The following is a 16,664-nucleotide window of genomic DNA, read 5'->3' on the forward strand; positions in this document are numbered from 1 at the left end:
GCACCAACAACAGTGGCTGAGGAGTCAGGCTCTAAATGTAAAATGACACTACTTCTGGCTTTTCTTAAAGCCTTAAATGCCTTACAGCACACTACCAGGCAACAGCTAAAGGAACATGAAACCAACTATCAGGTAAGTCTGTCACAAAGTCAGAAGCCCACAAGTATAACATCTACTTGTTGCTTTCCACTCTCACACCATCACTTCCTTCAAACCCAGCAGCCCCTCTTGCTTTCAAAGAAAGCTTTCATCCCGTATTCCAGGTTCATCTGAAGTCCATCTGAGCTGAAAATACATAGTTCCAAGAAGTCTGAACTATGCCATTTCCTTCAGCTCAGAAAGCTGGAATTACTGAAGCAGAGCCTGTCTTAAGCTTCCAATCACCTCTTTTGATAAAGGCAGTCAGGCAGAAATGCACTGATATTTATTGTAACATACAGAAGCCACTGTCAAATCAGGCCTCTGTGCCATGTGCTATACAATCATGCTGAAAACTTTAGGCCTTTCCCCCAAAAGAGCATCCAAGTTTCTAATTTCCTGCAGCACAACTGCATCAGAGAAGGACGAACAAGATGGAGGGAATCTTTCTGGCTGCTTGCTTTTTGCTTTCCTAATAATCTGAAGAAAAGGCTATCAGGAAGAACATCAAAGAGGAAATTTTTATATAAAACCCATCTCAAGTATAAGTGGCAAAATAGTTACCCAGGGAATCAAAAAGTCATATGAAAGACAACTAAAGTCTCATTTCCAGAAATGCTGGATACACACTTCCTGTTACTTCACTGGAAATTACACCCACTCATTGCTCCTGGAAAAACAGACTTCAGAAATCACATCACCACAGACCTTCACATACTGAGCTGATGACATGACTAAAGCACTCTGCGGGGATCCTCAGTGCACAGCATAGACTTCAGATCAACTGAGGTGTAATCACACTAACGTCATCACTCAAAGCATGCACCCAGATTAGCAAGTAATGTACTTGCAAAGGAGAGAAGACTGGGGTTTGATTTGCTGTTATCTGATACGGCTTTAAGACTACATGTCCACATCAGATCTCTACCAGCAAGGAAGCTCATACCAGTTGGTAGCCCTAGGTTCACTCTTATAGCAAGATTTTAATGCCATAAGGGTCCAATTTTCCCAAAGCAAGCTTAAACCTAAAGAAAGAGACATGAACTAAGCTAGTATCACATGTTAAAGGCAAAAAATGGCTTGTGGGGCTATTGGTCTGGTCCTGTTCTAAACCTCTCACCTGACTTCAGCTTTAAGGCCCCACATACTATTTCCAGCAGCTCACAGTTAAACAGAAAGGGTGGAAGAACACAAGACACAGGGAAGGAAGAAACATCTGTCTAATGCACCACCTGCTTTGGCGAAGTCATCCCGATTATAGCTCAGGTCCTTAAGAAAGGTGATGCTCTCAATCTCTGGATTGTAGCGCCGAGATGTCTCCAACAACATCACCTGAAACCAGAAACAGATTTACTTGATTTGAAAACAGGAAAGAACTTTATAATATCAATAATCTATGGAGTGTTAGAGCATCTCTGGAAGAAAAAAAACAACCAACCAACCAACCAAACCCCAAAACCAAATTCTGCTGCATCCTTTGTGGTATCAGCTTCAGGGAAGGGGGAAATACCTGCTTACCACTACCAAGACTCTTGCCTCATTCTCCTCCATGGCCCTTTGCCAGTATAGCCTGGCATTGCAGTAATAGTCCCATGGCTGAGGTCCTTCAGCCTGCCATCCCCAAAAAAGGGATGGAACCATGCGAATACTCCAAATTCTTTTCTTTCTGCTACTATTTATTGTGGTGGAGCCAAACTCTCACCTCTATGGTAGATGTCTTCAATAAAGCGATCTGATCTTCCCTAGTGAGCTCCAGGAAGCCAGGTAGTTGCTTGGCAAAGTCCACAATCTCTTGCACAGAGATAATTGCAAGTTCTGTGAAGTGAGCAAAACGCTGCTGCCTTGCTTCACGGTTATTAGGGTCTGGAATTTGGGGCCATGGCTGTGGGAATGGGAAGAGAAGGTGTATATATGTGAAAGATGGAGCCAGGGCAGAAAGATGAGAAGATTAAGTGAACAGAGAAGGAAAATGAAACACATTGAAACATCATCCTTTGCTATTCTCTACAGAACTTTAGCCCATAGATGCAATGCCTAATGTATGTCTGTTCTCCCACATAATTTACCCACAACCCCAACTCCCCAAACTTCACTTTTTCTGATTTTGGGAACACGGGTAGAGTTTTTACCGTCACTTTGAGCCTGTCAGTGAATGAGCGCTGGTTGCACTGCTGCTGAGCGGCCACAAGCTTCTTTATCATGCTCAACTGTTCGGGCGTCAGTTTGTGGGAAGGGCTTGGTGGATTCGGAGGGTTTGGACGCACCACCACTGTCCGAGCCTGATCATCTTCCTGCTTCTTCATCTTCTTCAGTCGGATCTGTTCTTCAGACAGAACATCTAAAGCAGGAATAGCCAGAGATCAATCATGACATACAAGCACACTGGAAACCACGCTGAACACAGGGTAACGTGCTGTGGATGGAGAGGCAGAGATCACAGCTGCCTGCATCTGGTGTATCCAAGTGTACACAACACAGACAGCAGACAGTGATACTGCTCATTTGTTTCTCCCTCTTTTCCCCACCTTAAGTTGTTCCATTGCCTTTCATTTCACCATACTGTCATGCAAAGTGTTCACAAAGGACAGAAGCTCCCTTCACAATCTCAGAAAGACAACAGTGACTTTCCCCAGTGAGCAATTTCCCAGTATGTCATGTTCTAACAGATTCCAGCAGGTGCTCTCTTCACACACCATGGTGTGTCCATTGGATTTTATATTATTCTGCTGTTGCATCTTTTCCCTTTTGTCATTTCATCTTCCTCTTGAGAGGTCAGAGCCAGTCCTGGATGGAGTCCAAGCGTGAAAGAACAATTTCCTACACAGCCCATCTGCAGCAAACTGTAGAGTAGTAACACACTGAAGATGAATAATGAAAGAATAGCTTGGCGTAAAACGTACCAAGGACCACAAGTCCTTCAGGAGCAGGGCCAGAAGTCTTCTTCAGTCGTGAAGTCAAAGGATATGTCATTCAGATGTAACATTGTAAGGAATAAAACAATTCAGAGGCATGTGCTGTGAAAAATCTTACTGGACCAACTGCTCACTAGCTAATCTAAATATAAAACCCTGTTAACAGCCTGTAACTGAGTTAACTGAAGAATTCACTGTTTTGAATGTAAAGGAGGCTTCTTGTTGCTTTAAGTCAAAGCTGCAAAAACTATCTGCAAGCTGCATCCCAAAAAAGGAAACTACCAGACAGGCCTGGATTCAAGGATTATCTTCAAGAAAATCATCCTGCTAGAGATGAACAAACAAAAAGAAGAAAAGGGACTGACTGGAAAAAAAACCCAAACCACCACACATCTTCAGGAACAAAGATAAAAAAAGACGAAGCCTGACTTTGCACACAAGATTTAAAAGTGCTGAAAGATTCTTTGGCCATTTTCTATGCACAGATCACAAGGAAACATGACTGCTACGCAGAAAAGCAGGGCCCAAAACGGAACAAATATGTACTTCTTAAAAGAATCATGTTAAACATGAAGACAAGAAATTAAGAACTACTGTGAGAGAGCATTCTGAAATGGACAGTCCAGTCCACAGGACTGGAGGGAAAGATGAAGAACATGGCACATTCAAGCTGAGAGTAACCTTTATCCCGAACTTCCAGCAGAGAGGAGGCATACACAGGTATGCACACACACAGAAATGCCAATTCTAACAGCAAAGAACATTCAGTACAATTACCAAATTCAGGGGGATCTGTAAGATTAGAGAATGGAAGTCACCATGTTAGTTTAAGAACAGAAGTAATTGATCCAAGTGATTACAATCCCTCATCTTGAGACTCAGATGCACAAAGAATTTATAGCTGAGTAACAAGTTACCAGATATTACTGAATCTTGCAAACTGCCTATGTGCAAGCTTCTACACCGTGCTAAATTCAGAGCATCCAAGTTACTTGGTTTGCCATAAAGGAACTATTTAACCTCATAGCTCACACTGGCTTAAGAACAATAAACTGGCCATGAATAACTTCAGCCTGGGAATTAGAAGAATGTTTCCAACAATTAGTAGAGGGAAGTTCTGGAATGACCTTCCAAGTGAAACAGCTGGAGGAAAAAGCCCTCAGTTTCTGTCAAGATTAACAAGATGAATTTGCAGTGGGATTACAGTGTCAACAAGAATTGCTGAGCACTTGATAATAAGCCAAAGATTCCTTTTGGCCTCATCTTCCAGAGCTGTCTTCAACATAAGACAATGAGGAAACACAGAAATGAGGCTCTCTGCTATCTACCTGCAACAGAAGACTAGCGAGGTGGATAGGCAGCCGTGCAGCTCAGCAGGACTCACTCTTTGCAGAAGTATTTTTATAAGATGTTTCCAAAATACTCTCTGTTTCTCACTGTTCCATGTTCTGGATGTCAGAGAAGGAGACTTCACACAGATTTAATGTTAACCAAGCATCCATTTGGTCAGTCTTGGTCAGCAAAGAGATGAAACCCAGATGGCTTAGCTGAAGAGGGCTACTCCTGATATGTGAGAGGAATGTTGTTGAATATTCAGAAACAGCAGCTTTATGGCTCATGTGAGAAAAACAGCAGAGTTCACTAAAGGGAGCAATGAGATCAGGCCTGCACAAACACAGCTGCAGTGCTGTGGTGCTGCCCTTGACCTCTGTCACAAGCTCACAGCATGAGGCAAAGGGAAATGCCTGTTGTTCAAAGAGCACAGTGAACAACCTTGCAGTCCCGATCACAAGACAGACAGAAGCCTGAGTTTACCGATACAGTTGACAGCATACTGAAGAACACTTAAATCTTGGTTGCTAGTCTTTCCTCTGATGTCATGTTCCACACGTTCTTACAAGGCAGGACTGGGGCTCTCAGCACACCGGTGGTGTTCCACCAACAGCCTCACCTCTCCACGTGACCCCTGCTACAAGCTCAGTGACTTCCACGTGCATTCCAGCAATGTGATCTCCAAGCACTCCCATTCACCTCTTCCTTACACCCATCTCCCCCCAGCCCGTGCCCACAGGCCTCCTGTCCCAACACCACAGTGCTCCCACCAGCACCGCTTCCCGCACTCACACTGCTCCCGCATTCCCGCCTCCTGGCACTTGCGCAGCCGGCACTCCTGGCACTTGCGCCGCATGTACATGTCCATCTCGCACTTGCCGCCGTTCTTGCAGACGTACTGTGCACCCTTGATGACGCTGCGGCGGAAGAAGCCCTTGCAGCCTTCACAGCTCAGCACGTTGTAGTGGAAGCCGGAGGCCTTGTCCCCACACACGCTGCACACTTCATTGCCCAGCATCTTAGGGGCTGGGCCCTTCTTCCGCTTCAGGGGGGGATTTTCTACCAAAATGAACAGTACAGAGGAAGAGGAGGGAAAAAAGAAAACGAAAACCCACACGTGAGGCAAGAACGGTGTTTGCAGCTGATTGCCCCAACCAACATCCTCACTCAAACCCACTATCTCCCAAACACACAGACGAAAACATCAAGTCTCCCATTTCACAGACTCCCCTTCTGGGCAAACATATCTTCTGCAACAGACCAATTATTGACGTAATCCAAACAGTTTCACCCCAACTATATAAGCAGATATAGATTCACATTTGTTCCCCTCCAAAATTGGGTTAAAGAGCTAAACACGCTCGGGCCAGATATTCTTCTGCACTTTCCATCAGCAGGAGTGACAGTCAAGCTACCAATGTGAGAAAGACCTCCAAAAAAGTTGAGCTGAAATCCAAGACTGTGCCGAAAGTTATTTTCTTCAGAATTCAACTCCAGTTCTCTTACTACTCCTTCCAGTTCTATTTCTATTCCTTGCCACACTCACACATAAGGATAAGGAATAATGGTTCAGCAATCAAATAGTGACAGAAAACCAGTGCTGAAACTATGACCCTACAAAAAGCAGACTGAGCAGGCAATCCCTGTAACTGGAAAACTTGGGGAAACTGTCTAGACAGAAGGCAGCAACTTTGTGGTGTTAGGGGCAATAAGCAAGCAAGCCGCACACTGCACAAGCCCTGTGAACATCTGGAACCCCAAAACCTTCATTTCTTCAATGAAGAGCATTCCCCACTCCTAAAACTGAAGCACACTCATACTAAACCTTATCATTCCATCTGGAACACAGGGCCTTCACTACTGCATTACATTTCAGATGGTCTTGTGCAGTAGCTCCCAGTTCTTCCTATACCATTCTGACAGCTCGTCATCTTGTCACTGGGTGTGTTTTCTGAAAACATCTTTGGTAAACTCCATCGTGTCTCACTTTAAGCATCCAGCCAAATGCTTGCCCATGTTATTTGTGTATTCCCTCCCTATTAGCCATCTCTCTTTTAATTCCATTTAATTCTAGCCATGTTGACATCTGACATGTCCTTCTGCACAGCTCACAGCGCAAGTATTTTTCTGTATGTCAGATATTATAGATTTTTCTATGCCAGCTGTTCATAAAGATTACAAACAGCATGTCTTGATAAATCTCCAGATTATGTTCAGATATGCCTGGAAAGCCTTTACACTGGAGTTAACTCATAGGGATTGGCTTGCAGGACAAGGCTGCTGCATTTCCTGATCAGCATCAGGGTTACAATGGCATGTCTCATGCTCGTACATATGGTTCTAATACTTCTATCTTTACTCTCAGTAATACTTACTATTCTGCTCAAGTTCCTGAAACGGTAAAGAGTGTTAGGTCAGTCTCAGAAATTATTCATGTCCTTTACTGCATATTGGTTTTCACAATCTTAAGTATCTTGGTGTTGATTTTTAATCCCACAGACTTTACAGAGGTCTGGAGGTCACTCATTTTGGCCTTCACTTCTATTTGCAGATGGGACAGCAGGAAAATGTCATCAGAAAGGTTAAGTCTCTGCTATTTCCCTCTCTTGCTCTACTATATTTCTCTTCACACAACCTATTACCAAGAAGAAATTATGCAATGCCTACCATTATTTCAAATTACTTAGTCTGCCATTGCACATATATGAACTGGTATAATAACTTTGTGGAAGCCTCGGATCATGTTCATACATTTCTGAGGGACAGAGTAACCTAATGACTTCCCTAAGATGAAACTGTCCACCTTGTGGATTTCTTACCTGTCTTTCAGGCACTACATAAACATCTGATTAACATTCCTGTGACTTTTATTGAGACAGATGGGTTTATCCTTTGATCTATGCAAATTATTTTCCATCTCTGAACACTGACCATTTTAGTTATACAGCTTATTATTGTCTTTTTCTGTAGTGAAAGAGAACATCGAAATAATATGAGATGTACCCAAGCGTGAAGGTAATATCTCTGCACCTTTAGCTCTCATTAGGGTCCTCCCCTTCTTTGGTAGATCCCCTATTTAATAATTTTTTCCACATCTTGTAGTTTTTGTTCTTGCATTTTTTGTAGGGCATTTATCGATTGTTTTCTTTTCCCGTCCTCAAATCCGTTTTAAGGACTTTTATTGGGTAATATCGCTTTGCCTTTCAATTACTGTCTTTGTTTCTACTCTACCGTTGAGTCCTCACTGAATGTTCAGATCACCTTTTTATATGAGGGATTGCCCATTGCCTCACTCTTCAACAAATACATTTATTTGTCATATTTTCATGAAGTTGCCAACTATATGCTGGACACCTCACTTGTGCTTTCCTGTTTTTCCTGTTACCCATCAGAGATTTAATACTACATCTTCTTACAGTTTAGAAGTGTAGGATTGTGTGAGTCAGCAGCAATTGTAACTGCAAAATCTCAGTATTATTTCCTGGAACTCTTTCAACCTCAGTTAACCTCAGAAATATGTAGAGGAAATATCTACTGTCTTCCTATTATATGAATCTGCAAGAACCTATTATTTCTTTGCATCACTAACCGTTGTTGGATTGTCACCTGTAATAAAGCTTTATTGTTCTACAGTTTTTGATAAGGCTATGAAAGAGAAATTCAGTTTACTGTCATGGACCTAGCCTCTGGAAGGTCACATAAGCAAAATACTCAACACATAGATCACCTGGATAAACCCAGTGATCTTCAACTATCGACAAGTGATTCTATTCTTACATTCTGAGTGCCTCAAGCACAGCAGAACTCACACTAAATTTTGCCAAGTATCAATTTTTCCAGTTGAAAGAATAGATAGCCTTCAGGTTGCATGGATTTAGTAAGAATTTCTCCATACCTGCTTGCTCAGGGGGGTTCTCTGAGCCAGGGAAGAGTGAAAGCCCTTCCTCCTCCATCTCAAATACACTTGCCACTCTCTTCCCATGATCCTGTGTGCTGAGTTGAGTGGGACCCATGGAGGCCACACAGGAAGGGCTCACGATAATCTCATCGCTGCAGCATTGTTACTGCCAAGCAAGGGGCCACAGGGGTCTTTCTTCAAGGTCTTTAGTTTCTCTCTGCCACTGAAAGTCAGAAAGGAAGTACCTGTGGAAAAAAAAATAAATACGAAAGAGGCAGAGTTCAACTACGGAGGCTATTAACTCCCAAATCCATTATAAGCTGCAAAACAAACAAGCTTCAAGAGTTTGTTTCCTTATTTATTAGAAGGGACAATTGGCTTTGTTTTATCAATGTTTATGCTCTTGAAACACAGTATTTTAACAAACTGTGTTAAAGGTACAAGATTAGCACACCCAGGCGCAAAACTATCCTTCTATTGCCAAAACATTTATCAAAGCAGAACAAATCTTCATTTCCGCTAACACCGTGAGAGGACTTCAGCCCTGACCTCTCCAGGTGTATAAGAAGGAAATTCCAGACTTTACAACTGGTTGCCTTTGTTACAGCTTCCAGTAACAAATAGCTCATTGCTGCCCTGGATTTTATGGCATGCACTGCAGCACACATAGAACATTGTAAAAGACAATTTTGCTTCAACTATTTAGCAAATACTACAAAACATCTAATTTCCCTGTTAATACCATTATGCAAAGGCTGTGCTAAAGTTCAATGATGTATCAAAGATGAAGATGACAAATCCTTCCCTCACCTACAGCAAGAAATTGAAAGCCAGCATCATACCTACAGGAAATTATGCCACCCTCAGGAAACAGATTCACCACCACCTTTCTGAGGATACTCTTTACTGGAACCTGGAACCCATACTGAAAAGCATCTTTATTATATAGCACTAACTCCACTACATAACCCTAACCTGGAAAGTGAATCCAATCACTTCTTCCAAAAAGCCCCACCTGCACAGAAAAAGGCCTTACTGGTTTGACTGCACAGACTTAGTGAAACTGATGCAAACTGCTAATGTAGACAGCCCTAATCTGCTTGAACATGCAACTGATCAGTCAATCTTAACTCAGCAATTTACCAATGCAAGCTAAAGGGATTAACCGATTTAAAAAGCAACTACTTTAAAGGTCTGTACCAGTTTAACTTGTGTGACTGAGTTCAGGACTGGAAGCCTGACACTCTCTGAAAGACAAGAGGTGACAGAAAGCTGGGCACCAGCCCAGCTACAAAAGCATCAGGTAAGCAGGATCATGCCCTACACACTGCAGTGCTGAATGGGAAGAGGCAGAGGAAGAAGTCCCTTCTTCCCTCCTGGGTATTTGGACCAGACTGCGTAACTCTTCTTAGAACACCAAAGGCAAAGATGAAAGTCATACTTCCACAAACCACCCCCTCCCAGGACTCTGAAAGGGTCATCAAGCACAAGAGCAGTCATGCTGTCAAGCCTGCTGAGCTCCTGCCATCTCTCATTATCCTGTGGCAGGTAATAAGGTGTTAAAAACCACAGGGCACATTAATCCACGTGAGCTTTGTAAACACAGTCTCAGAGTGTATGAGGAATTCAGAGTTCCCTCCCCTCTGATACACGCAGGCACTGAATCTCTGCACTGCAGCAACTGAAAACCTTGTCGACAGGCACTGAGCATCAGATGGAGATAGGAACTTCACCGAAACAAACCCAAACCCAACTTGTTTTCCTAGTCCATGTAAATTCACTGATGTCGATATCAGATGTCTCTGGACATGTTTGGGCATGAAACAACAAAGCTAAGCGTAGTGCCTCAGTGCATCTCCACATTCCATTAAACCATGCAAAAGAGTCACTCAAACATTAACTATTATGCAGAATGAATCACCAGCAGCAGTACCACAGTCATTTTCCAAAGGAAGAGTTTGATCCCCCACCTGAGGGACTGAGTGACAGCACTCAGGCCCCACTGCCTTCCGTTCAGTGACCCAGTCTTGCTGCATCCCAGCCACAACTGCTATGTATTCCAGAAAGGAGCATCCAGCCTGCTGGGATTCAAAACTGTGTCATGCACAACATGACTGACACTGCAAGAGCAAAACTTGCTGTCAGCAGGACATCTGGAGCCGAAAGGGGAGTTTCTAAGAGACTGCAGACTTCCTGGCAACATCTGCAGCTACCAGCAGGGAGGGGAATATAAATCCATGTGCACACCCAGGGCATGACGAGGGGTAAGGCCTATCAGCTACTGTCTTCATGCTGTAATACCAACCCCCACGTTCCTACTTCACGCACCAGCCTCCTCAAAGGGCCAGACAGGAGAGGCCTCTCATCTTCTTTGCTCCCAAGACACAGCATTTTTCAGTTCTGTAGATGCAGTAACAGTTGCAGGCTGTGGGAAACTGACCTAACTGCAAACAGCAGCACTCTGGTGCTAGGTAGAATCATAGAATGGTTTGGGTTGGAAAGGACCTTAAGATCTAGTTCCAACCCCCTGCCATGGGCAGGGACACCTCACACTAGACCATGTTGCCCAAGGCTCTGTCCAACCTGGCCTTGAACACTGCCAGGGGTGGAGCATTTACCACTTCTTTGGGCAACCTGTGCCAGTGCCTCATCACCCTCACAGTAAAGAACTTCTTCCTTATATCTAACCTGAACTTCCCCTGTTTAGGTTTAAACCCGTTCCCCCTTGTCCTATCACTACAGCCCCTGACGAAGAGTCCCTTTCCAGTATCCTTGTAGGCGTCCTAAAGGCAGTAAAGAAACCTAAACTAGCATTTTCCCCACAGGTATACAGGTGAGAGGCTCTATGACTAAGCCAGGGAATTAGTTTTCCAAAATACAGGAGAATTGTTTTGAAATGACTAAAAATCTTGTTGAGTTTTATACTAAAAAACATGTTACTCGAGGTTTGCATTTCCCAACTAAAAATGGAGAAAGGTGATGCAAGCCGTAACTGCAAGAGGGCTTGCATCTTCTTCACATAATCTGCTGTGCTGCCTCCCACTGACTGTCTCAACCCTGTCAGTTTTAGAAACCAGGGCTGGCCAAGTGACAGAAGATGAAGCAATTGCTTCTCTCCAACGCAGCATCTAGAACAGAGGAACCTGATGACCAGACATACTTCAGTGAGGAAGCACATATAGATGAAAGGCTAAGAGAAGCAATTTCTGCCAGCCCTTGCCACCCATGTCTCAAATAAGAGACCAGATGCTTCTCAATGTGTTGCACTAGCATTGCCCTACTCCATTTCTTCCCTCTCCCTTTCTCTTCTAAGACAATGGAACAACTCAGATTCTGATGGTCTCAAGATCAGCACTCTTGCAACATAAAGTGCTATTAACAGAGACTAGAGGTGGCAGCCCTGGCTCCTGCACTTCATGCTAAGTACCAGAAACATTTATCAACAGGCACAAAGCTACAGAATATGCCTAATTTCTGTCCCAAATTCATTGACGACGAGTAAATGAGATAGCATCACACAGCACAAAGAAACCAAATGAGCCAGATGTAGTTGCTGTGACACTTCTGCTAAACAGGTCTGTCCTCTCCCTGGTTCCTTTTTTGGTGCTTTCTGTGAGAAGTTTTAATGATCAGGGGCCAGACCAGATGCAAGTACATCTCCAAAGAAACACTACTGTGGAGTACAGGAATAGCACAAGCCCTTTACCTCCAAATACTGGATGTTCAGAGGAAACGGTAGCTTTTTAGAAAGTCTGCGCAAGTCTCTAGGATCTTTCAAGACAGGATTTACAGGTCAGAGTCCTGTAAACTACTGAATCCTACAGCCTTCTGCCAAGGGAAAAAATACAATTATGGTTCAAGTCCTGTAAATCACAAGGGTGCACTCTGCAGCACGTCAGCACCAGCAGAAGAGACCTTACATTTGTATACGTATGTCAACATGACTGTGCTTACGCATCACACAGCTGTGTGTCAACAGGACTGTGCCTTTGCACGTCCGCCTAACAGGCTGTTGGTGAACAGATGCATCTGATAGGAAGGGCCATCTTCCAGAGATACCTGAAGCAGGGATATAATTTGTGTTGTGACATGCAATACCAGTGCCAGCACTCAAGCTGAATCTGCCTCTCAAAGCTGGGCATGCAACAGTGCATAAGGGTTCTCTGCTGAAATCTAAGTGAACAATTCATACAGTGGTGATGTTACCTCAGGCATCAAAAGCTGGCTGCAGATCTAAACGGCCAAGATTTCACAGGATCCCTACAGCACTACCACAGAACTAAGCCCCTTTAGGAAACACCACTGTTCCAATCCTTTCATAAGGAGTAACAAGTATTTTGTCACCTAATGTTCTTCCTACACTGTCTCTGGTGTAGCAGCAGGAGTATTTTCGCAAACATCCCCAAGGAACTTGTACTACCTTGTAGCTGCCTCAGAGAAACAAAGGTGATTCCCAGCTCATGTTGGCTCATTCCTCTTCCTTCCCTCTGCACCATCCCATTTCTCAAGAAATGCTGGAGCAGCTAATAAGTCTGGAAGCAGGGCAGAAGTACACCTAGAACAGGTCTCAATTAGGAAAAAGTTGAAAGAGACACTTGTACACTTCAAGCAGAAAACGAATCCCACGCTGATCTGTCACTTTGAAAATTAAGTCATACTTCATGTGAAAACTGTCAAAACTCATGAGGAAAAAGCTTCAGACTGTCAATGGGAGGGACAAGCCAGGAAAACACAAGATGTGCAAAGCAGTGCAACAGGGTAGCATAAAGGATGATTTTGAACAGTATTTTTAAACAGTGTATATATATTCCATTCCAATGAATAGAAAGAACTCTCAGGAACAGAGACTAGTTCTATGCCCCCACTGTAAATCCCTCTCTACAGAGAACTGCAAGGACGCAGCCTGAAGTCACATTATCCATTTTGATCTCTCAGAAGCATAAAGACAACCGCAAACTGGAAGGAGTCTGCAAGTCACTGTCAGTCCCAAGCTGATAAAAAAAGCTATAGCCTCCTGCTTGCTTTCATTCGCTGTGGAGCCAAGCTTCAGCTGACCACAAGCAGCTGCCCAAGAATGCAGCACTGGCCTGTGAGCCTTGCAAGTTGTTGCCACCTCTGCCAACTATGCAAAAGAGTCCTACCACTAGGACTGCACATCCTGCTCCTCAAGGATGGGCAGCTGCATTCTGGTCTCTTGCGCCCAAGTTAAGGGTCTTATTCTCACCTCTGCCTCCCTAGCTCTGAGTTTCAGAGGGCCAGCCCTGCTTACTCAAGCTTTTACTCCTGCTGCTGACTGTCACAACTCGAAAGGGGTTGTTTAGGACAACCTCCTTCCCCTTGGGACCAACCACCAAGTTCATGATACCCCTGTCCTGAATTAAGGTGAAACGACATCAACCGATGAGATTTATGATTTATTAATACAAAATACAAGGCATGTGGTTAGATATAATCATAGAATCATAGAATGGTTTGGGTTGGAAAGGACCTTAAGATCATCTAGTTCCAACCCCCTGCCATGGGCAGGGACACCACACACTAGACCATGTTGTCCAAGACTCTGTCCAACCTGGCCTTGAACCCTGCCAGGGATGGAGCATTTACCACTTCTCTGGGCAACCTGTTCAGTGCCTCAGCACCCTCACAGTAAAGAACTTCTTCCTTATATCTAACCTGAACTTCCCCTGTTTATGTTTAAACCCATTACCCTTTGTCCTATAGCTACATCCTTGTATGTCCCCTTCAGATACTGGAAGCTGCTCTGAGGTCTCCACGCAGCTTCTCTTCTCCAGGCTGAACAGCCCCAACTTTCTCAGCCTGTCTTCATACGGGAGGTGCTCCAGCCCCTGATCATCCTTGTGGCCTCCTCTGGACTTGCTCCAACAGCTCCATGTCCTTCTTATGTTGGGGACACCAACACTGTACTCCAGTGAGGTCTCACGAGAGCAAAGTAGAGGGGCAGGATCACCTCCTTCAACCTGCTGGCCACGCTTCTTTTGGTGCAGTCCAGGATACAGTTGGCTTTCTGGGCTGCAAGCACACACTGAAGCAGCTCATGTTCAGTTTCCCATCAACCAGCACCCCCAAGTCCTTCTCCGCAGGGCTGCTCTGAATCTCTTCTCCGCGCAACATGTAACTGTGCCTGGGATTGCCCCAACCCATGTGCATGACCTTGCACTTGGCTTGGTTGAACTTCATGAGGTTGGCATCGGCCCACCTCACAAGCGTGTCAAGGTCCCTCTGGATGGCATCCCTTCCCTCCAGCGTATCAACCGAACCACACAGCTTGGTGTTGTCGGCAAACTTGCTGAGGGCGCACTCAATCCCACTGTCCATGTCGCTGACAAAGATGTTGAACAGGACCGGTCCCAACACCGACCCCTGAGGGACACCACTCGTTACAGGTTTCCAACTGGACACTGAGCCGTTGACCACAACTCTCTGTGTGCGGCCATCGAGCCAGTTCTTTATCCACCGAGTGGTCCATCTATCAAATTGATGTCTCTCCAATTTAGAGACAAGGATGTCATGCGGGACAGTGTCGAACGCTTTGCACAAGTCCAGGTAGATGACGTCAACTGCTCTGCCCCGTCCATCAGTTCTGTAGCCCCATCATAGAAGGCCACCAAATTGGTCAGGCAGGATCTGCCCTTAGTGAAACCATGTTGGCTGTCACCAACCACCTCATTGTTTTTCATGTGCCTTAGCATGGTTTCCAGGAGAATCTGCTCCAAGATTTTGCCAGGCACAGAGGTGAGACTGACTGGTCTGTAGTTCCCTGGGTCTTCAATTTTCCTCTTCTTGAAAATAGGGGTTATATTACCCTTCTTCTAGTCGTCTGGAACTTCACCTGACTGCCATAATTTTTCAAATATGACAGATAGTGGTTTAGCATCCACCAGCTCCCTCAGGACCCATGGATGGGTTTCATCAGATCCCATGGACTTGTGCATATTCAGGTTCTTAAGATGGTCTCGAACCTGATCCTCTCCTACAGCGGGCCTAAAGTCTTCATTCTCACAGTCCCTGCATCTGCCTTCTAAGACTTGGGTGGTGTGGTCAGAGCACTTGCCAGTGAAGACTGACGCAAAGAAGTCATTGAGAACCTCAGCCTTCTCCAAATCCAGGGTAGCCAGTTCTCCCAATAGATTCCAGAGAGGGCCCACATTATCCCTAGTCTGTCTTTTCTTTTGTTTGCTACATACCTATAGAAGCCCTTCCCGTTATCTTTCACACCCCTGGCCAGACTCAATTCTAACGGGGCTTTAGCTTTCCTGACCCGATCCCTAGCTTCCCGGACAATGTCCTTGTATTCCTCCCAGGCTGCCTGTCCTTGATTCTACCTTCTTTAAGCTTCCTGGACAATGTCCCTGTATTCCTCCCAGACCACCTGTCCTTGCTTCCACCTTTTTTAAGCTTCCTTTTTCCTTAAGAGTTTTCTCAGCAGCTCCTTATCCAACGATGGGGGCCTCCTGGCCTTCTTGCCCCAAGCGGTCAGCTTTGAACAAAGGGGTCAGAACAATCCTATCTACGCAGTATGAGAGCCAACATCCTTGTTATTTGCTTCACTTACACTCAAGGCCTCCCATGGTCAAATGCAAATGGTGCTGAGACGAGCTCAGTTTCCTGTCTCTGAGTCACACTATGGAATGTAAGCGGTGTTTGAGACACACTCGGTGTCTAGGCTCTCACACCGACCAACTCCTTTGCTGACATGACACTCTTTGATGAGGCAGAAACCAAGAGGTGAAGACAAGGACAAAGCCAAAACCTCTGACTTTGCTGACTTCTGGCACGGCTTTTACACACGCATTTCTCTCTTCCTTTGAACTGGCGCATCCCTGAGTGTGACTCAATTCTCACCGCAGCACCCAGCTCTCACTGTGAAGACATCCTTTTGCTTTAGTCTGGTCTCAACACACAGGATGCCACCTCCTGTGCAGGTCAGGTATGGATGCCATGGCAGGGTTCGGAGAACAGCAGCAAAAGTGACTAACAACTGAAGAGATTAAAATAAACAAGTGTGTCACTTGGTTGAAAGAGTCCTGGGAAGAGCAGCAGGAAGATGTAATGATGGAGTACAGCAGGATGAAAGGCATCATTCTGAAAGATGCTATGCCTAAAATGAATAGAAGGAAACCAAGGAAGGGAAAGTAGAGAAAAACACCCTGAAGGTGAGTTCTGGGAGACTGAAGGGCAGTCTCCATAATTTTCCTTCCAAAATTAGACCTTATATTACAGCTGAGATGCAAAGAGATCTGCAGACACTTCTAAACCTAATATGACTTAGATGCTCTTGACCCACAGAATATGCTATTATAAACAATGTCAGCAAAGGAAATTCTAAGCCAGTTCCACCCTACCTCAGGTAAGAAGGAATACAG

General features: G+C 44.7%; 1 protein-coding gene across 3 annotated transcripts in view; it reads right to left on the minus strand.

Moving 5' to 3' along the window:
* Positions 1-16,664, minus strand: part of NR1H3 (nuclear receptor subfamily 1 group H member 3) — a 31,962-nt gene that overhangs the window by 3,985 nt on the left and 11,313 nt on the right. For 2 of the 3 annotated variants that reach the window (XM_030481493.1, XM_030481494.1), the window contains exons 2-6: positions 8,278-8,525; positions 5,175-5,441; positions 2,268-2,476; positions 1,841-2,020; positions 1,371-1,470 (exon numbers count right to left, since the gene is read on the minus strand). In XM_030481493.1, coding sequence (XP_030337353.1) covers positions 1,371-1,470; positions 1,841-2,020; positions 2,268-2,476; positions 5,175-5,441; positions 8,278-8,395 — 874 coding nt within the window. In that variant the 5' untranslated portion in view covers positions 8,396-8,525. The remainder of the gene's footprint in view (positions 1-1,370; positions 1,471-1,840; positions 2,021-2,267; positions 2,477-5,174; positions 5,442-8,277; positions 8,526-16,664) is intronic. The other variant, XM_030481495.1, reaches the window with a different exon arrangement.

The sequence above is a fragment of the Strigops habroptila genome, chromosome 4, assembly GCF_004027225.2.
Source record: "Strigops habroptila isolate Jane chromosome 4, bStrHab1.2.pri, whole genome shotgun sequence".
Taxonomy (NCBI): Eukaryota; Metazoa; Chordata; class Aves; order Psittaciformes; family Psittacidae; genus Strigops; species Strigops habroptila.